The sequence below is a fragment of the Balaenoptera acutorostrata genome, chromosome 19 (genome assembly GCF_949987535.1).
Source record: "Balaenoptera acutorostrata chromosome 19, mBalAcu1.1, whole genome shotgun sequence".
In the NCBI taxonomy this organism is placed as follows: domain Eukaryota; kingdom Metazoa; phylum Chordata; class Mammalia; order Artiodactyla; family Balaenopteridae; genus Balaenoptera; species Balaenoptera acutorostrata.
Window position 1 is genome coordinate 55952786 of NC_080082.1, and position 24955 is coordinate 55977740.

Below are 24955 nucleotides of genomic sequence, written 5' to 3' on the forward strand. Positions count from 1 at the left end.
TCATTTCTATCAATGTGTTTCTGAGGAAATTTGTTTTAGATCATGAAAATAATTGCTCATAAGCATTTCAATAATCTGAAATAGATGGTGGATTCTATAGCTCACCAATATTAAAGATTAAGGAACATCTCCATGGGTTATTTCTATTCTGTTTTGTTACCTAATTCCAATTTCAGGAATTTTGCACTGCAAACTCTTGATGCTGGCAGTCTGTTGAGTAGCTACTCTAACTCCAAACCCTTGCCAATCTTGTACTGTGCGCTGAGCACACAGAGAAAAATATGACATGGTCCCAGCAACAGAAGAACTTTCAGTGTATGAAAAGAGAGAGATGAGAAACAAAGAGCCCCAAGACATAGGTAAGTCAAACTGTATACGGGAAAACAAAAAGCATTGGACTTTGGAACCATCCCTCTCCAAAGTGCAATGCTCTTGTGTCCCCTAGCTTTCTCAAATGAGTGCCATTCTCCAAGCTGCAAAAAAAAAAAAACCTTGGAGTAGCTGCTAACATCTCCCTTTCTTGGTCTTGGATATAAACAATGGATGATAATCAATTTTTGGCAATTATAACAATAAATCAATCACTATCATACTGACTCAATGTCGGGGACTTGCTTTAAAATACTGAAACAAAAAAAAAAATTGGAGCAGGGGTGTGTTGATATAAGACTGACAAATGTTAACACGGGTTGAATTTGGGTGATGGTTCCACAGGGGTTCATTATTTTATTCTTATTACATTTGGCTCTGTTTATAAATTTCCACAGTAAGAACTTAAGGGGAAAATAAAACTTATGATACCTATTTTGAAAAACTTAAGTAAAAGTCCAAAAATAAATCTACAGAACAGGAAAACATTAAAATATTAATATTGTTATCTCTACATCCTGTACTACACCCTCCATAAATTTTCTTAATTCTCTATAATATGCAATCATTATTTTTATAATCAGAATATGGATTATAATATTATTTCAAATAAAACTCAATTAAATTGCAGATAACTGAAAAAAATCTCATCAAAAACTCAAAGCTTTCATGGCCCTCTACAAAAATCCAAGCATGCCTTCTCAACCTGACACTAAACACATTAAGAACTAAGGCAGCAGATCGAAACTACCTAAATTCAAATCCCAGCTAAGCCTCTTACTAGCTGTGTGACCTAGGATAAACAACTCAGGCTCTGTGTCTGTTTCCTCATCTTTAACATGGGAATAACAGAATCCCCAGTTCCCATAGGGCTCTTGTGAGGATTAAGTATGTTCATTCATATAAAGCTCCTAGATTAATGTTTAGCACTAAATGTTTAAACATTATCGTTATTACTCATGCCCACGTATTCCCCCATCCCTTCCTGCATTTATTCAACAAATATCAGGGCAGCTTTGTAGCAGAATTTGCCCATGAGTGATGGAAATGTCTTCTCCCCTACGAAGAGATGACATAAGAGGAAGAAGGATGCTAAGTCCTAGTTAGGTGAGTCTCTGCTGCCCGCGGCCAAAGGGTCCTTCCCTCCTCACTGCAGCCTTTTGCAAGAAGTAAGGCTGGGAGAGGAAAGGAGGCTGAAAGAAATCAGAACTTCATCAGTACTGCCGCATAAATCACAGTGCACACCCCAGACAACAGGCAGAAGTGATCCTCTCCAAAAATTTTAATTAAAAAAGTTAGGAGTCTGGGTTCAGCCCCGATTCCTTCAGGGATCAGAGAAGGGCCAGGGACACTGTAGCAGGAGCTCTGACCCAATCCCGGGTTCACAAAAGCTTTCAGGGAACTGAGCGCTTTTCGGGAAATTAAAAAATACTAGTAACAAGAGACCTTGTGATTTTAAACCACAAGCCAGCCTCTGTTCTAAGTCTTTTCCTGTACATTCTCATTTAACTCTCAAAATAGCCCTATTAGGTAGACACTAAGGCCAACTTTAAAGAAGAGGAGACAGAGACATGAAGATACCCGCCGAATATACTGTTAGGAAGGGGCAGCGCGGGCTGGTGGTCGCGAAAAGGGGGCGGGGGGGGGCAAGTACAGAACCCAGGAGACCCTCAACCCCAGAGACATACGGCCCTGGCCCGGGCCCCTAAACCAGAGATGCACCAACAGTCCCACGCTCCAGGAGGCTCATTCAAAGGGAGCACCAACCGCGCCCTTCGCCGCTGATGGATTTCTTCCCCAAGGTCGAGGGCCGGGTCGCTATTGGCCCACAACAAAGCGAAGAGAGGTCAGTGTAGACGCGGGGAGAGGGGCCCGGGTGAGGGAAGGCTCACCTTTCCGAGAGGAAAGAAGGCCGCGGCCTCGCGTACCTGGGCCGGAAGTGACTCTGCCTACAGAGACCTCCTGGACTACGCTTCCCAGAATTCCCAACGGGAGCAGGGACACAGCCTCATTCTCCTGTAGCGGAAGTTATCCAACTACGGTGTTCCCGGGCTACACTTCCCAGAATTCCCAGAATTCCCAGGCACCTCGTCGCCTTTCCAGGGCGGAAGTGCTGGCTGCTATACTGAGCGTGTGGATCGTACTTCACAGCGTCCCAGAATGAATTTCGTAACCCCGCCTTCCTGGAGCCGAAATGCTTCCAAACCTAGAGCGCTCTACTACACAATTCTGTATTTGCTTAAAGGCGCCTTTTCGGAACGTAACTGTCTCTGATTCTATGGATTTTCTGAGCTACCATTACCGAATCTCCTGGGGGGCAGCCCTTTCCGCAAGACTGCCTTTTCTCTTTTGGGTAGACAGTATTTGGATAGTCGGTATTCTCTTTAGGATAGTCAGTATGAATCAACTCTATACTGTTAGTCGAGCTTGGTCTTCCTCTCCCTTTTTTCTTAAAAAAATTTTTTTTTTAAAACGTGACCAAAACAAAGAAAACTCAACCAGAGCAAACTCTATTTACCTATCCACCTACCTATTCATAAAAACTACCCATAAAGACAGACAAGAGAAGCTTGAAATGTGAAAAAAGAAGAGAGAAAGGGAAGGAGGGAGGAAGGGAATAGATTATATAAAGAAAGCGATTTGTAGGCAAAAAATGCAATACTAAAAGGAAATTGTGCTGCCTGCACTGGGCACTGAATGTAAGAAATACAGGATCTCAACCTTACTTTGACTCGATTGCTTCTTTTATTCTGTATGGGTGTGAATGCATCTAGAACTCTTGACACTGCTACCTCCCATGAACTGTTCATTCCAAGATCCACAAGAATGGACATGAATGCCAAGAATCCACAAGAAGCAGATGCAACCACTGACCAGAGCATAAAGCAGCAGCAGCAAATGTTTTCCACATTTCCTTGGCTTTAATTGCTAACTATGAAATGTGGGTCATAGGCAAATGGAAGGAGCTGTAGTGATACAGATAAAACATTCTAATATGGGAAGGGATAAATCCTTTATGAAATCTTGAATTTTTTTCTTTTTTGAGCTTCTAGTATCACATCACCTATTTTCACCCTGCTCTTGATATCATAAATACTATAAGTTGTCAGAAAACTAGCAGAAATAAAGAAAAAAAGAGAGGAGAAAGTTTAATTGCCCACTCTTCTCTTGGGGAAGAAATACATATTATTTTCCTTGGGCTTCCCTGGTGGCGCAGTGGTTAAGAATCTGCCTGCCAATGCAGGGGACACAGGTTCAAGCCCTGGTCTGGGAATATCCCACATGCTTGTGTGCCACAACTACTGAGCCTGCACTCTAGAGCCCACGCACCACAACTACTAAGCCCGCGTGCCACAACTACTGAGCCCGCGCGCCTACAGCCTGTGCTCCACAATAAGCGAAGCCACCACAATGAGAAGCCTGCGCACTGCAACGAAGAGTAGCCCCTGCTCGCCGCAACTAGAGAAAGCTCGTGCGCAGCAATGAAGACCCAACACAGCCAAAAATAAATTAATTTTTAAAAAAAGAAATGCATATTATTTTCCTTTATGCTGGTACATTAATTGTATTTGATGTTATATCACTTGACCCTCTTGTAATCTAGAACAGCTCCCCTTCCCCTTTTTTGTATGCCCTTCACCTACTGAACTAACTAGGTCAGTTGTCATGTAGGATTGCTTACATTCTGCATTTGTCTGATGCCTTTTTTGACCTGGCATTTATTGCCCTGAAACTTTGATATATTTTGTGAACTGGAGGTTAAGGGTTAGATTTTTGGCAAGAATAAGGAAAATATGGTGTTGAAAATAGCTGAACAAGGTCCCATACAGTGTCCAACTGAAACCAGTTCTAATGCTGGGCAAGTACTCTCACTAAGGAGTAAAAGGAAAATGACATAACAGCCACTATGTGAAAATGCTCAGTGGTTTAATACCATGTGACTCTTTAACAACCCCTCCCAAAAGGAAATGTTTTTTAAAAAACTTATCTAATACGTAGCTTACGTATTAAGGAAGATCAATCTGATAAAAGGTAAGTTTGGGGGATAAAATGACAGGGAAATTTTAAAATACACTAGACAAAATAAAGAAAATGTTTTGTATACTTATGCTTCCAGTAATAATAAAATAGGTAATTTGGGACAAACATCTGGCACATGAAAGGTGGATGCATTTTTTTTAAGTATTGGAAGGCATCAAAACACAAGGTAATGGAGAGTTAGTGGACTAAAATTCAGAAAAAGTTGGAGAGTCATGTATTAGGGGCTGCTTTTCTCCTGGGGTGATGGTCTAGTCAAAGAGCCGAAAAGCCTAGAAGCTCTGTAGCACTCTTGACACCCATTTGGGGCTAGGGGAACAAAAGGTGCTGGCAATACCTATAAAATACAGATCTTTTCAAGCACACATAAAATATTTACAGAAAGGGGTCATAGGGTGCGCCAAAAAGAATAACAACAAATTTCAAAATATTGAAATAAAACTAAATGCTTTCTCAATACAATGAAATTCAGCCAAAAATCAATAACAAAAAGATAATTTAAAAATTTCCATGTATGCATTTAATAAATTATCTCAGCTCCAAACCCAACCTTCTTTACATTGCTTTATGGGGCTGGAATGAGAGGGAAATCTGCAGCTATTCTCTTTACTTTGCCATCTGGGTCTGTGTTAGGCTCTGCCAATAGAGGGCGACAGTGATTCACATACTTGGTATTAGGATTTTAAAGTCATGTGTATCAGAATCACCTGAAGAGGGACTTCCCTGGTGGTCCAGTGGGTAAGACTCTGCACTCCCAATGCAGGGGACCTGGGTTCGATCCCTGGTCAGGGAACTAGATCCCGCATGCATGCCACAATTAAGAGCCCGCATGTCGCAAAACTAAAAAAAAAAAAAAAAAGATCCCGCATGCCTCAACAAAGATCCTGCATGGCCTAAATAAACATTAAAAAACAACAACAACAAAAACACCTAGGGACTTCCCTGGTGGCGCAGTGGTTAAGAATCCCCTGCCAATGCAGGGAACACGGATTCGAGCCCTTGTCCGGGAAGATCTCACATGCTGCAGAGCAACTAAGCCCGTGTGCCACAACTATTGAGCCTGCGCTCTAGAGCCGCGTGCCACAACTACTGAAGCCGGCGCGCCCAGAGCCCGTGCTCCGCAACAAGAGAAGCCACCGCAATGAGAAGCCAGCGCACCACAACGAAGAGTAGCCCCCACTCGCCGCAACTACAGAAAGCCCACGCACAGCAACGTGGTCAAAAATAAAATTAATTAATTAATTAATTAATTTTTAAGAAAGAAGTTAAGTCTGGGAAAGGAAAGGAGGCTGGGGTAATCAGAACTGTGTCTCCCTTCTGCACGAATCACAGAACACAAACTCACACACTATCCTGGAGACACAGACACACACACACCCCCTCCCACTTCTGAAAGAGAGACAGAGAGAAAATGAACCCAGAAGAAATTCAGGAATAGCCTGGATTCCTGCAGGGATCAGAGAAAAGGGCTGGTAGCACTGCAAGTGGGACTCATCTCTTCCTGGGCTCATGTGAGTTGTCAGGTAACTGAACATTTCTCAGGAAATTAAATACATTAACCAAAAGATACAATTACCTTTGGCTTTAAACCTTTTATTTGTGACTATCTCACTTAACTCTCCAAACAACTCTATTAGGTAAGTACTATTATTTCCCTCTTACAGAAAAGGAATGCAAGGCACAAACAGATTAAGTTAGCTGCTTAATCTCACACCCCTAGGAGGTGGCAGAGCTGCCAGGTCAGTTGGCGATTAGGAACAGACAGCACAGAATACAGGAGACTCAACCCTCGACCACCAGTCGTGGCCCTCAAGAAGGCTCACTCCAGTAGGGCCCAACCCCACCCTCTGCCTCTGGCTGCACATTCCCTCTCATAAGGCCAAGGACATGTCACAGTTGACCCCAGCCAAGCAAAGAAGCATTGCCGTCCCGTGCCTGACTCAGCTTCTCCAGAAGAAGGACTGTCACGACCTCACTTCCCTGGAGGAAGTGACTCTACCTACAATTTCTTGGTTACGCTCCCAGAATTCCCGACAAGATACTAGCCACAGCCATGCCCCCCTGTAGGGGAAGTTCACCACCTACAGAGCTGTTAGACTACACTTCCCAGAACCCCCACGTCATTGCCCTCCTAAGGCGGAAGGTTGGCTACTACCCTTAGAGCCTAGATTATATTTCACACGATTCCAGAGGAATCAGTGAAGAACTACTTGTTTAAACATGTTCACTTGTTTGATAATTAATCACATTTTTTCCATGTATTTACTTGCTATAGCGATTGCTTCTTTTAAAAACTTGACTATTCATATCGTTTGCTGTATTCATATCCATATTCCTATTGAGGTTTCATTATCTTAAGATTCCTGTTAAGGATTTTAAGCAATTTTCTAGCATATATGTCAATATATGTCCAGTAGGTCAATATTTTCAGCCCAGTCTACTATGTCTTCTACCTTTATGTATGTTGCCTTTTTAACATAGGGAAATTAATTTTTTTCCAAACAGACTTAATCATTGTTATATTTGCTTTGCTTAGAACTCTGTGCATCCATAACAAGCAACCTTTTCTGTGCTCCATTACTATTCCACGCGTTTTAAAAGTATTAATTTCATTTAACTCTCACAATCCCACTAAGTACTATATAATTATACCCTGGCAACTGATTCACAGAGATTAACTCGCCCAAAGTTATAACACTAGGAAGTGGCTGTGCTGATTGAGAGTCAAGGAGACGCTGGGGGAGCACAGAACCCAATAGACCATCAAACTAGCGATGCATTACCCCAACCTGGGACGCGCTAACCGCTGCAAACGCTAGGAGGCTCTGCCGAGAGGGAGGCGCAAATGCCTCTACCCCTTGTCCTCCGCCGACCATCGCTTCTCTTCCTCAAGGCAGAGGGCCGGGCCACTGTTGGTCCCTCGTCTAGGCTGAAGAGATGCGGAGTAGTTGCTGGGACTGAAGTCTCCACTCCACATGGTGAATGATGGCCGCAACCTCCCCTGGAGCGGAAGTTCCTGCAACTCACTCCCCTGGATCCGGAGACCATCCGAGAGGGGCCACACCCCGCACTCCTGAAGAGGAAGTGTTGTCGATTGCACGCAGCTTCTGGACTACACTTCCCAGAATTCCCAAATGGGTCTACAGCCCTGCCTGTCTGGGGTGGAACTGCTTCAGACTACAACTCCCAGAATGATCTGCGTGGTAGTGCTTCCGCCTTCCCTCCACTATTTCTTTTGGTAAAATTCAACCTTTTATTTTTTTTTCCAAGAAAAAACTAGAACGTGGGAATTTAAAGGAAATATGGATATTTAGGGGGAAAAAAGAGAAGCATTTCACATTAAAAGAAAATTAACACATTTTAGCAGGAAAGCTATGCCTATGACAAAAGACAAGGGACTTGGTCTGTGCTGCACTGGATATCGACCGTAAGGAACATGGAATCTCAGACTTGGTTTGACTCCATTGTCTCTTTATTTGTGCCTGTCTTCATCTACTCCTGACTTTGCTGCCTGGCATAAACTATTTACTGCAAATGCCAAGAATCCACAAGGAGTTTCACGCGCTGTTCAGGCCGTAAACAGAAACTGCAGTGTTGTTTCTGACAAATGAGAGGAGCTGCACTGGCAAGGGACTGGAGAAAATACTGTTTTAGGGAAAAGGTCTCTTTCCTCGAAATTTTTTGAGTTCAAACTCAGGCTTCCCTTTGACTACTCCTGTGTTGTTCTCTTTGACATCATATATTTGCTAAAAATATTTCTTTTCTACAGATCTGTTTAAACAAAGTGAGGTCATGATTATTTGAGGCTGTGGGGTAGGTAGGTTGATGTAGGAGATGGAGTCCATATAACTATAACAAGTGAAACTACAGGAAGTATGTACTTACCGCTTTCCTTCTGGACAGGAAATAATTTTTAAAAATGAAACTTCTAAAAATAATATGAAAGTATGGAGAATAGTAATATGAAATATCAATACTAAATACATATACCTTAAATTTAACACTTATCAACATGCCACACTGGCTTCACTTATCATTTTAAAATTTTGTTACTAAAGGATTTTAAGTCTTTGACATAGTCATTTCCTTCCAAATACCATATTGCTTAAAAATAACATTTTACAGCTGGTTTATTCCAGTCACTATCCAAGTAAATCAATTCATTGTATTTGATTGTTATCTCAGCTGAGGCTCATTTATTCTAGAACTATATCCTACATACATACACAAGCAGTGCCATTTTTTAATGTCCTTGAACTGTTGGAGAAATCAAGATGTCGAATTAGGTGTCTGAATTCTGGATTTGTCTAACGGCTTCTCATACTTTCTCCTCTAATCTTCTAAATTTCCTGTAAAGTAGAATTTTGATTTAAAGGCTAGATTAGATACAGGTTTTTTTGTTTTTGTTTTTGTTTTTGTTTTGGCAAGAATACTTCATAGAAGGGACTGAAAGTATTTGAACAGAAATATTCCGTTCAACCAAAGCCAATGCAAATCCTGGGCCAGCTTCTCTCCAACAAAGAGAAAAACAAAAAGAAATAACAGCAAATATGTAAAAAAAAAAAACACATGGCTTAAAACAAGGAAACCACTATCACAAATCACATCACATGATCCCCTATATAACAGATTCTATCTTTGTGAGAGGAAAAAGAATATTTGGTAATCTCAGTTTTGAAGTTTCACATATATTAAACAGGGTAAGATAAAAGCAAAGATTTTTCAGATGAGGAAAATAATTTGGGGAAAGCATTACAACACTGAAAAGTGAAGTGTAGAGTGGTGGAGGGGGATGGTTCCCAGTGCTGCTCTGCATTCTAAAAATCTTTTCTGTTAGTCACAGATTGTACTTGATCTTTTATAACTTCATTTTTTTTCCTCCAAACAATATGTGAAAAATGTGTAGGTCTAGATCATTTTTAATGGTGTATATTATTCCATTACATGGGGATACCATAATTTGCTCAATCTTTCTCTCTTTTATTTTTTTTAAACATGACTTTTTTTTTTTTCTTTTTCTTTTTTTTGGCCACACTGAGCAGCATGTGGGAATCTTAGTTTCCTGACTAGGGATCAAACCGGCGCCCCCTACAGTGGAAGCGCAGAGTCTTAACCACTGGACTGCCAGGGAAATCCTTGCTCAATCTCTTATTCATGGATCTTTAGGTTCTTTGCAATTTTTATTATTGCAAAATTCTTAGAAGATGTTCCCTTCTGAAACCATCTTTTCCAACTTGTGCAATTATGTCTGAAAGATAAATTCTGAGCAGTAGGATTAGTGGATCAAAGACAATGCTCCTTATACACTTTGATACATATATACAAAATCCTCTCCAGAAATGTTACACCTGGTTTTTTTCCCACTAACTTATGTGAGGATGCTAACTTTTTTCTACTCCCTTACTGACAATGAGCTTTGTTAATCTTTCACTATTGCCCACCTGAATCGGTAAGAAAGTAATACTTCAGGGATGGTTTTATTTGCATTTGAATGGCTGTTTCAGATACAGACAATAACTAGTATGAAAATGTAATGTAAGAAAAACTAGGAATAAAATATGATCCAAATGAAGAAACCTATAAATAAACTAAGATACAAAAAAATACATTGTTATTGAAGATGAATAAAGATATTGTAAAGGTATCTCCTCCTCCCAAATCCAACTATAATCCAAAACTAAATCACTATTTTGGTAGGAACATGACAAAATGAGCACCTTCTAAAAACCCATCATTAAACAAGACTGCTGAGAAACAGTGGTGTCTGCTTCTGACAATGAACACTTTGGCTTGGCCTTCTATAGTTGTTACTCACTTCAGTAAATGTTAGTTTTACTTAATTGTATTAAGACTATTTGCAGGACACCATTTTTTTAAATTGCATTTAAGATGTGAGCTGACAAAATTTTTCACTACACATTACGGAGTTTCTCTACTGCATGGGGTTTCTTATGTCCATAGATTGCACTTTTGGTAAAGTTTTATCACATGCACACCACCTGGAACAGGTCTCTTTTATGTACAGACCAATGAATGAAGATTCTCACTAAAGAAGTCCTACCTACACCACTTAAATGCCTGCACCACCACAGAGCACCTCAAAGATTTAAAAGTTTTACGGACCTCCCTGTTGGTCCAGTGGGTAAGACTCCACGCTCCCAATGCAGGAGCCCGGGTTCGAGCTCTGGTCGGGGAACTAGATCCCGCATGCATGTAGCAACTAAGAGTTCACATGCTACAACTAAGAAGTCCGCATGCCGGAACTAAAGATCCCTCATGCCACAATGAAGATCCTGCGTGCCGCAACTAAGACCCGGCACAGCCAAAATAAATAAATAAATAAATAAATAAATATATATATATATTTTTTTTAAAGTTTTGAACTCGAATTCTAATGTTGCTTCCTTATGTGGACACCAGTGACTGTGAAATATGTTGCTATTAAATCACTCTGTACTAGGCAGTACAGCCTAGGCAATGTTATAACAAATAAACTGTCCAAATCCCAGTAGTGTAACACAGTAAATGTTTATTTCTCACTCAAAAAAAAAAAGTCCGACACAGATAGCCACCTTCCCCATCATTCCCGTCTGGAAAAAACAGCCTCCAAAATCACCACGACAGGAAAGAGAAGCCTGGAGGACATCGCCAGATGCTTGTAAGGGCCAGTCCTGGAAGTAGCATATATCACTTTTGCACACACTCCATTGGTTGAAACTCAATCACATGGGCCCACCCTTAACTGCAAGGCCTGCTGGGAAATGGAGTCTTCCTATGTGCCCAGGAAATAGAACCAGTACGAATATGAATACGTATCACTATCTCTGCCACACCCTTAAAATATCACTTCTACAGAGCTTCTCCTGTGTGGAAATTCTAATGGATTTGAAAACCTGAGTATGGCCTAATTCTTACCATACTAATAACGTAGCTCTCACGTCTGAGCGCTATTTTGAATGTTCTTAATGGAGACTGTCTTTCTAGAGGAGACTCCAAAAACAAAAACAAAAACAAAAACACCTAAAGATTATGGCTGGACTGAAGTTCTTACTTTCCTCATCCCAATTAGAATTTCCTTCCTGGGCATACCCATTAATGGAAATTTGACCTGTAACTATTGCCACAAACCACCCATTTGTCAAGAATCATTTTCTAAATTCAATAAATAAATAAATAAATAAATAAATAAATAAAGCTTCAAAACCTAAAAAACAGAATCACTTTCTTTGCCACGACAGCAGATGGCAGTTGATGAGAGCTTCAAGGAATGTGTTGAGAGCCACAGTGGTTTCCTGGAGTGCCCTTAAGAACCACGTGCTTCAGTGCTGCCAGCTGACGTCATGGGTGGTCTTGTTCCTGTCCTTTGCTTCCCCCAGCCCTCCCAATGTCTGAGTAAGCCTCTGTCATCTGGAACACATAAGTGGCTTCTGTTTTCCTGATTGAACACAGACTGACTACATTTCTAATGTTTCTGTTCTCTTTTGCAGGCTTGGCTGAGTAAGAAGGTCTGAGCTACGTATTTCCTGAGCCTTGCCATGCTCATGACATGCATAGTCCATCTCATCCCTATGTGCTGTCTGACGGGCAAGAGGATAAGAGTTACGACGGAAGCCCTTCCCGCATTCCTTACACTTACAGGGCCTCTCTCCTGTGCGGACTCTTGAGATGAACGTGAAGATCGGAGTTCCGAATGAAGCCCTTCCCACACTCATCACATTTATGCGGTTTCTCTCGGGTGTGATCTCTCTGATGTAAGTGAAAGTAGGAGCTGTAACTGAAGCCCTTACCGCACACTTGGCACGTGTAAGGCTTTTCTCCCGTGTGAACTCTCCAGTGAGTGTGCAGAAACAAGCTGTAGGCGAAAGCCTTCCTGCACACGTCGCATTTGTAGGGTTTCTCCCCTGTGTGGACCTCTGGTGAATGTGCAGGTGTGTGCTTTGGCTGAAGCCCTTTCCACACTTGCCACACCTATAAGGCTTCTCCCCCACATGCAGCCTCCAGTGGACTTGGAGGACGGAGCTGCAGCCGAAGCATTTGCTGCACTTGCTGCATTTGTAGAGTTTCTCTCCAGTGTGGACCCTCTGATGGACAAGAAGGCTGGAGCTCTGATCGAAGCCCTTCCCACACTCTGCATATATAGGGCCTTTTCCCTGTGTGGACTCCCTGGTGGATACACAGAAGCGACCTGAATCTGAACCCCTTCCCACACACGTCACACGTGTAAGGCATCTCCCCCGTGTGGACTTGGTGATGGTTGTGAAGAGAAGAACTGCGCTTTGCCACATTCGATGCCTTTATAGGGTTTGTCTCCCAAGGGGCCTTTCTGATTCCTGGGAAGGTCTGAGCTCTGTTTGCAGCCCTTAGCCCACTCCTGACCCTCACAAGTTTTCTCCCCTGAATGGGTATTATAGTGAACAGTAAGTCCTGAGCTCTGACTAAAGTCCTTTCCACACTGGTCATATTTATAAGATTTTTCTCCTGTGTGAGCGCTGTGATGAACATGAGCTTTTGCATCATCTATGAAACCCATTCTATAGTTATTACACCTGAAAGGTTGCCGCACTGCATAGACCACGTGACCATGTTTGACTGTTGACTTCATAACCAAGTGTTTCCCACAGCCGGTGTATCTGTAAAGTTCCTCTCCTTTACATTCTTGGAAATCATTACCATCACGTGAGGTCTGAAAGAAGCTGCCATCACACTGAGCACATCCATCCAATTTCTCTTCCATATGAATTCTCTTGTATACTTTCCCTGAGAATTCTCAGGCTCGATCATTATGTTGGCTTTCTTCCAAGATTCTGGGGTAAGGACCTGTGTCAGGCCTTTCCAAGCTGTGATGTCTTGATTTTCTAAATTAATGGCATTTATTACATACCTTTCATTTTCAGACACTCCTGCCCACTCTTCACAGAGGGAAACATCTCCTTCTAAATATCGGGGACAATCTCCTTGAAGATTCATGACATAATCCTGACTCACACTCAATTCACTGATCCTTTGTTTCCAAATCTGCCAAAAGTAGAGCACTTCTGGTGAGAGGTAACTCAACCCTTTTTCCTGAAGGTTGGAAATGTTGTTTTTAATCCTGTCTCCTATGAGGAGAAAGAGAATTTGGCTAAGTGAACAAGTAGATCATCTATCCAAAGGCTTTGAGGAAATGAAGTAGGATGGGATGAGAAGTTGCCACTGGCTCCTAGTCATATAGGAAACAATTAGAAACCCAGTAATTCTAATCTGTGAGCTGCTAATTAAAAACCAGGTATTGCATGGAAATCAAAAGAAATCTTGGAAACAGTTTATAAAGGAAGAAATTCACCCCTCGGCTATAAGAGTAGTTGATAAAAAGCCTTTAATCATTTTGCTACAGAAGGCATGGGGAAGGCTCCCATGTGATTCATGTAATATACATAATCATGGAGTTCTGGACATGGTGAGAGGCACAAACGATCACAGGAACCTTCCAGGATCCTGTAAAAGGTTGCAGAAACAAGTAACAAGTCCTATCTCCTAACCATGTCCCTTCCTTTACATCACTGTTATATGGGATAGAACTATCATGTATGTTTGTGTACAACCTTCACAACTATACATGGTGGGCCTACAGCTGCAGTGGGGATTGAAACGGGGATAATACTGTGAAATATGAGACTTCCTTTTTATCTTTCCTGAGGTTCCCTGGCTTTATGAAGAGACAAAGTCCACCAAGATCCTGCCATCCAATTCCTTAACTTCTCCCCTTTTAGGTTACTGCAGAATCTCAAACAGCCATGGCTATGAGAATGGGCAGCATGAAACTGTCAATGGCCTGGCACCCAGGGAAGCAAGATTGTACTAAAGGGTCATAAGAAACAGGGGTTTGAGGCAGAAGAGGATGGTCACACCCTTGGCACCCAAAAATAGGCTTCAAAATGTCACAAAAACCACGGTTAAGACCATCTGGACACTGCTTCTGGTTCAAGGTAATTTTCTGAGTCATTTTATTGAGAGTGACTTTGGTTCATAAGGTGGTGTCAGAGAAAAGGGAAACAGGTTTAAAGCAGCAGTTTTCCACCTGTTTTGACTGTACCCATAGTAAGAAAAGCATTTACACTGTGACCCAGTACCTACACGTAGACACATACCATAAACTAAAATAGTTTTATCAGCTGAGACTGACCTTACCAGGTGCAATGTACTCTGATAAATCCTTTTGTGTTCTAGCCCATTAATCTATTTTGCTTTTCAAAAACTGCTAGTTATGACATGGTCACTTGATTTCAGGACTCACCAATGGGGTTGCACCCTGCAGATTTAGCCCAAGGAGCCCTGTTTATAATCTATGGACATAGTGGTACTTAGTGTCACCTGGTTATTACAAGCACAGGGTCTACAGCCAGATTGGGAAGGTTCAAATCCTAGTTCCTCTGACAAGCTGGGTGACCCTGGGCAAGTTACTTACCCACTCTGTGCCTCAGTTGTTTCCTTGGTAAAAGGGGGCCAATGATAGCAACTATCTCATAAACTAAACTGAGGTAATACATATCTGTATATGGGACTCTGAGAAATTGAAATTAGGTTAGATATTGATCAGCAAGGAAGCAGATCAGCAGACACTTATATTGCACTGACTACCAACCAGATCCTAATTTGGTTCCTTTAACACTAGTTTGTCCAAAACATTGGTTTTGCTCTAGAGGCAACCAAGGGACCAAGGCCTTGGTAATGTGTGAATTTTCTCAATCTCACTCTGAGAAATATGAGGAGAGAATGAGAGCCTAAACGTGTGAGGAGGTCAGGGTAGGCTTGCCAACTCCATCAGATGCCCACAGGGCAGGGGGCGCAGGGTTGACAAGGGCTCCTCACCAACACCTTACAGGGGACCACGTGCTCACAGTTATCTGCTAAAACTCATTAACTGCAGGTTCTCACCTGCACGTGCATCTCTTAGGCGATTTCTCTCTGGTGGCCAAAGTTTCCCTTTGTGCTCCAACTGGAATATTCTATCTGGTTTGAAGCTGACCACTTGAGAAAACAGGACCAGTGGTTTGATGCTTACTTACAGGGAGGTCGCTGTCCTCACCCACAGAGACCAGGTTCCTTAAGTTCTCCAGCATCACGTCTTGCTACAGGTTTATCTGGGTGGAGTCCAGTAGCACCAGCTCTTCCTCGGTGAAGACCACAGCCACGTCCTTGAAGGTCACAGTTTCCTAAAACGTCAAGCACATGCCACATTCATCATCTGCACAAATGACCCCCGGAAGAAGAGCCACGTTGGAAGCTTTTGTGCCAGTCATTAAGTTGTGGTCTTCTTGCTCCAAACCCTCTTAGTTCCCTGACCAGGGATTGAACCCGGGGCCACGGCAGTGAAAGCATGAAGTCCTAACCACTGGGCCGCCAGGGAATTCCCCAAACCCTCACTTTTAAACCACACTTTGTAACGCTGGAGCTGGGGCTCTGCAAATCACATTTCTTTCTTTTTTAAATTAATTAATTTATTTTTGGCTGTGTTGAGTCTTTGTTGCTGTGTGCAGGCTTTCTCTAGTTGCAGAGATCGGGGGCTACTCTTCATTGTGGTGCGCGGGCTTCTCACTGCGGTGGCTTCTCTTGTTGCGGAGCACGGGCTCTAGGCGTGCAGGCTTCAGTAGTTGTGGCACTTGGGCTCAGTAGTTGTGGCTCGCGGGCTCCAGAGCACAGGCTCAGTAGTTGTGGCGCACGGGCTTAGTTGCTCCACGGCATGTGGGATCTTCCCGGACCAGGGCTCGAACCCACATCCCCTTCATTGGCAGGCGGATTCTTAACCACTGCACCACCAGGGAAGCCCTGCAAATCACATTTCTAATATGACAACTGGCTTTCGGTTAGGCTCTGGAGCTGGGGGACGCTACAGGGATTCTGCAAGGCTAGGGGAGGAAATGGAGTTGGAGGTAGTGAGCCAGGAAATACGTACTGATGTCCTACAGCCCACGTGGCACAGACACTGTAGGGAGAAGGGGTTAAGAATGAGGGCTCGCCCAGCCTACCCACCTTCTCCCTCCATAGCCTCAACTATAGAGTCTGGGAAAACAAAATACCCATTTCCTGGCCACCCTTGCAGCTGGGTGGATCCCTTGCTGGGATCCTATGCAGAGATGGCTATAGGGTTCTGGTACAAGGACAGTCCAAAAATATTAATAAAATAAATGTATAAATCAATAAACATGAATGCAAAAATTTAAAAATCTTTTCCTTAGCACTCAGCACCATCTGTGAAGTACCCTTGTAACAGCTTGAATGCTTGCACCTACAGGAGATACTGTGGAAAGAGAAATGCACTGAAGGACACCAAAAAGAAGCATTTTTGAGATAATCAGGGAAATTTGATTATTGTCTGGGTATTAGACAATAGCAAAAATTTATTGATACTCTCATTAGTCCATTTCTGTTTTCAGAAATACATACTGGAATATACAGGAGTGTGTGGTCAATTAGATTGCTATTGAGAAATATTCTCTCTCATGCTCTCCAATTCCACTAAAAGACCTGAGTGTATTTCCTTGCCCCTTGATTTTGGATTTGGCCACATGACTTGTTCCAATTCTAAGCTTAGGCCTTAAGGGGTCTTGCATATTTCTGCTTACTCTCTTGCCCCTCTGCCATTGTCCAACACAACCGAGCTAATAGACACAAAAACTGTTACCACAAGCAGAGTGCACCAAATAAATACATATGGCGTTGGCTTTGGGGCCAGGCTGCAATAGCTGAGGAAACTATTAGAAGAGGTTGGGAAAATGGTAACCTGAGTGATGTAGCCATGAAATGTTTTGTAAAACTCTTGCTGGCAGTAACTTAGAAGATGGAAAGTGTAACCTAATGAATTTGTGAACTTGGGCAAGATGTTTTCCTGGCAAAGGGTGAAAGTGTGAGCTTGTTTATTTTAGCTGCATATAGTAAGTCACTTTAAGAAAGTGATAAACTCAGAAAAAAAACCAGTACAGTATGAAATAACATGCTACCTGCATTAGTCTTTAAAATTCTCTGAAAATGCTTTGGGAAAGAATAAAGAAAAGTGAGAAAAAAGATTAAGCAAATGTGGCAAAATGTTAATTGTTGAAACTGCATGACAGGTGTTATATATGGAGATTCATAGTACTATTTTCTCTTTTTGTGTATTTTCATAATTAAAACATTGCTCATGGTTTTAAAAAAATCCTTGCCTCCACCCCACGATGGTCTTTTTGATGTATCAGCTTGGCTAGACTACAGTCCCCAGTTATTGAATCAAACTCTAATTGAGGTGCTGCTGTGCAGATATTCTGTAGATATGATTAAAGTCCATAATCAGTTGACTCTAAGGGAGGTTACTCTACATAATCTGGGGGGCCCGGGGGCTGCTTCAATCAGCTGAAAGGTCTTAAGAGCAGAGCTAAGGCTTCCCTGAGAGAAGGAGAACTTTCACCCGCAGACAGCAGCTTCACTGGGTCAAGAGTTCCAGCCTTGGCGTTGCTAATGGGCTGCCCTGTAGATTTCTGACTTTCCGAGCCCCCACAATTGCACAAGCTAATTCTTTATAATAAATCTTTAGGGACTTCCCTGGTGGAGCAGTGGTTAAGAATCCGCCTGCCAATTCAGGGGACACGGGTTCGAGCCCTGGTCCAGGAAGATTCCACATGCTGCGGAGTAACTAAGCCCGTGCGCCACAACTACTGAGCCTGCGCTCTAGAGCCCGCGAGCCACAACTACTGAAGCCCGTGCGCCTTGAGCCCGTGCTCTGCAACAAGAGAAGCCATTCTCAATGAGAAGCACATGCACCGCAATGAAGAGTAGCCCCTGCTCTCAGCAACTAGAGAAAGCCCGTGCACAGCAACGAACACCCAATGCAGCGAAAAAATAATAAATAAAAATAAATAAATTTATTTTAGGGACTTCCCTCGTGGCGCAGTGGTTATGAATCCGCCTGCCAATGCAGGGGACACAGGTTCGACCCCTGGTCTGGGAAGATCCCACATGCCACGGAGCAACTAAGCCCGTGTGCCACAACTACTGAGCCCGTGCACATAGAGCCCGTGCTTCACAACAAGAGAAGCCACTGCAATGAGAAGCCCGAGCACCACAACGAAGAGTAGCCTCCGCTCGCTGCAACTAGAGAAAGGCTGTGCGCAGCAACGAAGACCCAATGCAGCCAAAAAATAATAAATAAAAATAATAATAATAAAAAAATTAAACTGCAGGGAAAACAAATTAACTATAAAAAATTTATTTTAAAAATCTTTTAAAAATTTTATTTTACGGAAGTATAGTTGACTTACAATGTTGTGTAAATTTCTGCTGTACAGCAAAGTGATTCAGTTATACATATATATACAGTCTTTTTCATATTCTTTTCCATTATGGTTTATCACAGGATATTGAATATATATAGTTCCCTGTGCTATACAGTAGGACCTTGTTGTTTATCCATTCTATGTATAATAGTTTGCATCTGCTAATTCCAAACTCCCAATCCTTCCTTCCCCCACCCCTCCCATAATAAATCTTTTAATATTTATCTCCTACTGGTTCTGCTTAGCCGGTTGAACCCAGATTGTTACATATCCATTCAAATCTTACTACTCAGAGTGTAGTCATGTATACTGATCGTGCAGTCAAATGCTGTGGCAATACCAAATCGCTATAAAAGTTTCTCAATGCTTACTCCTGATTTCTGTATTTCTGTACTTATCTCTTGTGGACCAGGGACAAGCAGCTCATCGACTGGCACTGGTATGCAAACTGCACTTGGAGCAGCTCTGAACCAGACATCTTGACCTTCCTGAGCCTGTTTCTTCATTTCTCCAAAGGGAATAATGCCACTACCTCTCCCAGTTGTCATAAACAAGGTAAAGTGCCTACCATAGGAGTCACTCAAAAATTGCTGACTTCCTTTTGGAAAATAGAGATATCCAATGGACATAGCGTTTAAGAGAAAGAAAGGAAACTTTAACTTACCTGGAGCTTAATCATACTGTCTTCTTCTTAGAACGGGCAGGAGCCAGAGAAGGCAGAACTGCCAAGAAGAAAGAATGCATGAGACCAAGGGTTTGACAAGTTGTGAATGAATATTGGTTCCTTCTGATCTGGAAAATTTTCTCACACATTCTTCTCTCCCAAGATATCTTTTCCTCTCTTCTCACTCTCACCAGACCGAATTCCCACCTCCTCAAGCCATCCCCCCACATCCCAGACCCTTGTGTAACTCCTGTCTCTCTCCTCAAGCTTTTGGGTTAAAACTGACACATTCTTTTTCCTTTTCTCAGACGAGTGAATGTACTGACATCACTTACATCCTAATGTCTCTGGAAAAGAGGCTCCGGAATCGCTCATTTGGAGAGAGATCTAAGGTGACAGACGGCTTCTTCTGCTCTCTTTTTTGTTTGTTTGTTTTTTTGTTTGGCATGCAGGATCTTAGTTCCCCGACCAGGGATAGAACCTGCGCCCCCTACAGCAGAAGTGCGGAATCTTAACCACTGGACCACCAGGGAAGTCCCAGGGTTCAGTTTTTTTAAGTAAACTTTTTATTTTGAGATAATTGTAGATTCACATACAATTATAAGCAATAATACTGAGAGATCCCATGTATCCTTTATCCAGTTTCCTTCAGTGGTAGCATCTTGCAAAACTATAGTACCGGGATATTGACAATGATACAAACAAGGTACAGAACATTTCCATCACCAAAAGGATTTATCATGTTGCCCTTTTATAATCACCCCCCCTTCCCTTCAGCCCTCCCCTCTCTGGCAACTGGCAACCATTAATCTGTTCTCTATTTCTATACTTTTTTCATTTCAAGAATGTTATATAGGGCTTCCCTGGTGGCGCAGTGGTTAAGAATCCGCCTGCCAGTGCAGGGGACACGGGTTCGAGCCCTGGTCCGGGAAGATCCCACGTGCCGCGGAGCAACTAAGCCCGTGAGCCACAACTCCTGAAGCCCTGGCGCCTACAGCCCGTGCTCTGCAACAAGAAAAGCCACCACAATGAGAAGCCTGCGCACCGCAACGAAGAGTAGCCCCTGCTCACTGCAACTAGAGAAAGCCCGCGCACAGCAGCAAAGACCCAATGCAGCCAAAAATAAATAAATAAAATAAATAATAATAAAATTTTAAAAAGAATGTTATATAAATGGAAACATGCAGCATGTGCGCTTTTGGGATTGCTGTTTGTCACTTGGCATAATTCTTTGGAGGGTCATCCAGATTGTTGTGTGTATCCATAGTTTGTTCTTTTTTAATTGCTGAGTCATATTCCATGCTATGTATGTACCACACTCTGTTTAATTGTTCACCTTTGAAGGGCATCTACATTGTTTCTGGTTATATTCAGTTTTCATATTATTGTGACTGTGACATTTTCTTCACAACCAAGTCATTAGTACACTATTATTGTATTTCCTCCTTAGTATATGAGGAGCTGTAACTTTTTGTTGAGAAGTGCAGCCAACCTGTGACAACCTGGAAGAGAGAGAATCGAGGGATTACATACTCCAACTCACTCGTCTCCCTCTCTCCAAATTCTCCTGTTGTGACTGCCCATTGGCCAAAGACAAGCCAGGCCAGAGGGCAATGGCGGCCTCTCAGGGCAGAGAACAGGGTGGAAAGGTGGGGAGTGGATCCTGAGCTAGAAAACCAAAGATAATATGGCACATGATGCCTCAAGACCCTTGCTTTTCCTCACCTGCCAGAGCCCACACACTCTCCCCCCACCAATGCCTCTCATTCACTTAATCCGATCATCACTCTGATCTGAGTTACTGCAGCAGGAAGGAGACCAGGTGCCCATAGCAACCTCTTGATGCAGAGAGGACCTAGAGGGCAAGCTGCAGCTGAATTTGGAACTGCAGCTGCCCAGAAATACAATTAGAAATATAAGCCCCTGGGACTTCCCTGGTGGTCCAGTGAGTAAGGCTCTGCATTCCCAATGCAGGGGGCCCAGGATCGAACCCTGGTCAGGGAACTAGATCCCGTATGCATGCTGCAACTAAGAGTCCGCATGCTGCAACGAAGATTCCGCATACCACAATGAAGACCCGGCTCAGCCAAATATATAAATAAATATTTAAAAAAAAAAGAAAAAGAAAAAGAAAGAAAGGCTGCAGAACTGAGGAGACAGACTAAACTGAACTCTTCTAGATGTACCTAGCAACCACGTGGAATCATCTGGGGACCAGGATAAAGACCATTTCCTCTGTGTGTGGGAGGGTCAATGTCATGTGATCAAGTCAGAGTTGTAGATCTGTGATCTGTGACTCTCTGAGCCAAAGGACTCTATGAAATCACTTTCAGCCCTTAGGCCTAGTGGCAGGACTGCAGACAGGGCAGTCCCTTATCCACTCTTATTTGCCTTTGGACAAATTAGGAAAACACACCCCTTCCTCAAGATCCTTTCCTTCCACCTGTTGGAAAATTACTATAATATACTGATTTTGTTAGAACAAGACAGTTTTACTGCCACCTGCTGAAAAACTGTGTGTGTGTGTGTGTGTGTGTGTGTATTCTGTAACATGAATAGCACACTTTAGATGTGGTCTCTTTGCGCAGTACCCAACCTGCACAACTGTATACTGCAGTCCTAACCTCAGAAAGCCCATTCAAAAACCTAAGACTAGTGAGACACGGCTTGTGTGCAGGACAAAGCCTATTACCGGCTAGGTTCAAGTGACTGTGAACTATGGGACTAGGGAAGGTCTTTTCTAATGACCTTCTCGTATACCCCACCCATGGGGATCATTCTACTAAAGTCAGACCACAGGATCTTGTACAGACATCCACTGTTAACACTTTTCACACTGTACTGCAATTTTTCTGGTTACTTTTTGCTTCCTCTCCTGTAACATGTGCTCCTTATGAATAGAGATTGTATTATTCATGTACATGTGGCAAGTTTAGCATGCAACAGGTGCCAAATAAGTGAATGAATGGGGAAGTCTGGGCCTTGGCCAAACTTAATTTTTAGACTGAAGAGGTCAGATCGTGAGATCAAAAGTGCAAGGAAAACTGCTCATATTTGACTATGAGAAAAGGCAGCAGAGCCTGGCTGTTGAGACAGTAGACTCTGAAACCAGACTGCCTGGGTTCCAGGCTTGGCTTTGTCATTCACAGGCTGTGGGCCTCGAGGCTTGGCCTTGTCATTCATTGGCTGTGGTGCCTCAGTTCCTGCATCTGCACGAGACAGGATATTAAGAGAACCTATTTCATAGTGTGGTTTTGGGAATTTGATAAGTTATTACTTGTAAAGTGGTCAGAACATTGCCTCACATAGAGTGAGGAGTCAGTAAGTGCTGGCTATTGTGCACTGGGCTGTGAGCTAAGAGCTGCAGCTATAAAAGTAAGATTGAGTCCTTGATCTAAAGGGGAGGCAAAGTAGGGGGTACAGAAGTGAGCCAATTCATTCACGGGAATGTGAGAAGGGCTGCAACAGACACTCCACAAAATCGAAGAAAGACACAGGGAAATAGGAAACCAACACTCCCTGAGAGGGGTCCAGGCAGTCAGGGAAGGCTTTAGAGAGATGACAGTTGAGCTGTAGCTCATGTCTGAAGAAACAGTAGGCATCTGCCAAACTGACAGGGAAGGGAAAGGATAAAGGGCCACAGTGGCAGTGTGGGCAAGAGAACAGATATGGGAAATACTGTGGTCCAATCAGAGACAGGAAGCACGGGGTACAGACAGGAACACAGAAAATCACAACAGGGCAGGGTGGCTAGGATGGTGCCGGAAACATCACCAGCGGCCAAATCCCGAAGAATCTTGGATGTCATGTTAAAGAGTCTGAACACTGTGTTGTTGTTATTATTATTATTATTTTCTTTCAGGTCTCAGTTTCAATGTTACTTCCTCCAGGAAGCCTTCCTTGATAACCCCTACTACATTAGATACTGTGTTAGTCTGTTCCAGCCACTACAACAGACTGTGTGGCTTATAAACAACAGAAATTTACTTCTCACAGTCCTGGAGGCTGGAATTCCAAGATCGGGGTGAGGACCCCCTTCCAGGTCGCCGACTTCTTGTTGTATCTTCACATGGCAGAAGGGGCAAGGGAGCTCTCTCAGGCCTCTTTTAGAAAGGCATGAATCTCATTCATGAGGGCTCTGACCTCAGGACCTAATCACCTTCCAAAGCCATACCTCTTAATACCATCACTCTGGCCCTTAGGATTTCAATATATGAATTTGAGGGGGACACAAACATTCAGACCATGGCAGGTACCACGTCTCCTACCATACCACTATATTGTAGTGGCTTAATTATCTTCTGCTTTTGGCTCTAAGCTCAGAGAGGTCAGGGACTGCATTCCCTCGTGCAACGCATATTTATTAAGTACCTACTGGGTGCCAGGCAGTGATCTGGACGCTGAAGATACTGCAGTGGTCAGTGCTATGGAGCAAAAAAAAAAAAAAGGGGGGGGAAGGGGGATGGGGAGTGAAACAGGGTGGTCAGGAAAGGGCTCACTGAGGCGATATGTGAGTAAAGATAAGGGAATAAGTAAGTAAGGGAGTGAGCAATGCAAGTATCTGTAGAGAATGTTCTAGACAGAGGAAACAGCAAGTGCAAAGACCCTGAGGTGGCAGCATTCATGGCACATGCCTAAAGTGGAGTGAGGGAATGAGCAAGAGGAGATGAAATACAGGTAAATGAGAGCCAGGGGGTAGATGGTGTAAGGTCACTTGAAGGATGTGGGCTGTTAGTCTCATTAGTTCGGAGCAACGGGAGGATTTTGAACAGAGTGACATGATTTAACTTGGGTGTTAACAGGATCACGCTGGCTGCTGTTAGGAATGGACTACCAATGGCAAGAGGAGGAGCAGGAAGACTAGTTAGGAGGTTTTCACAAAATCCCAGCCAGGAATGACGGTGCCTTGGATCAGGGCTGTAGAGGCGGAGGGAGTGAGAAATGTTTGGGTCCTGCATTTATACTGATGATCTGGTCAACAGGATCTGCTGATGGCTTGCATGTGGGCTGGAAAAGAAAGACAGGAGAGAAAGCCTTGGCCTCAGTGACTGGGAGGATGGAGTTGCCGTTTACAGAGATGGGGAAGACTATAGGAGGGGCAGGTTTTGAAAATCAGGAGCTCAGTTTTGGAAATATTAGGTTTGAGATGTTGAAAAACACACCTATACTTACAGAGATAGAAGAAAAAAATTATCCCATTTGCAAGAGACAAAAGACATGAACGACCTATGAATCAATTTCATTAAGGACGAAAACTACAGAATTTTATTGAAAGGCCTGAAGCTCTGACTGCACCTTGGAGCTCACAGTGACTCTCAGGGCATAGGGGTCTAATCTGAGGGGGAATCCCCAAGGTCTGGCCCCATATACTATGTGTAACTAAGAGGAAAATGGAACCTTCCTATGCTTCAGGCACTTCCTAGTTAGTTAACTGGAAAATTGTTTCCAAAATATTTAATTACGGAAATTTCTAACACACACAAGGCAGGCAGAATAGCATAATGAACCCTCAGGTACCAATCACTTGGCTTAAAAAAGTATTAACACGTGGTCACTTTCGTTTCAACTACACCTCTACCGGTTCCCCACATACTCACAT

At 43.0% G+C, this 24955-nt stretch overlaps 2 protein-coding genes across 5 annotated transcripts in view; both read right to left on the reverse strand.

Moving 5' to 3' along the window:
* The window catches only part of ZNF112 (zinc finger protein 112), a 32612-nt gene extending 25201 nt beyond the window's left edge, over positions 1 to 7411 (reverse strand). The window contains exon 1 of one of the 4 annotated variants that reach the window (XM_057534870.1): positions 7197 to 7411. In XM_057534870.1, coding sequence (XP_057390853.1) covers positions 7197 to 7283 — 87 coding nt within the window. In that variant the 5' untranslated portion in view covers positions 7284 to 7411. Of the gene's footprint in view, positions 1 to 2261; positions 2312 to 7190 lie in introns of those variants that run through there. The other 3 variants (XM_057534871.1, XM_007168101.2, XM_007168100.2) reach the window with 3 other exon arrangements.
* Positions 7412 to 11861: 4450 nt separating this feature from the next.
* On the reverse strand, positions 11862 to 23773 carry ZNF285 (zinc finger protein 285). The gene is given in 9 exon segments (XM_057533724.1): positions 11862 to 12068; positions 12070 to 12317; positions 12320 to 12537; positions 12539 to 12682; positions 12684 to 13156; positions 13159 to 13505; positions 15473 to 15599; positions 19357 to 19414; positions 23732 to 23773. Coding segments are annotated over 8 exon segments (1779 nt in total). The 5' UTR covers positions 19372 to 19414; positions 23732 to 23773.
* Between the last annotated feature and the right edge of the window lie 1182 nt (positions 23774 to 24955).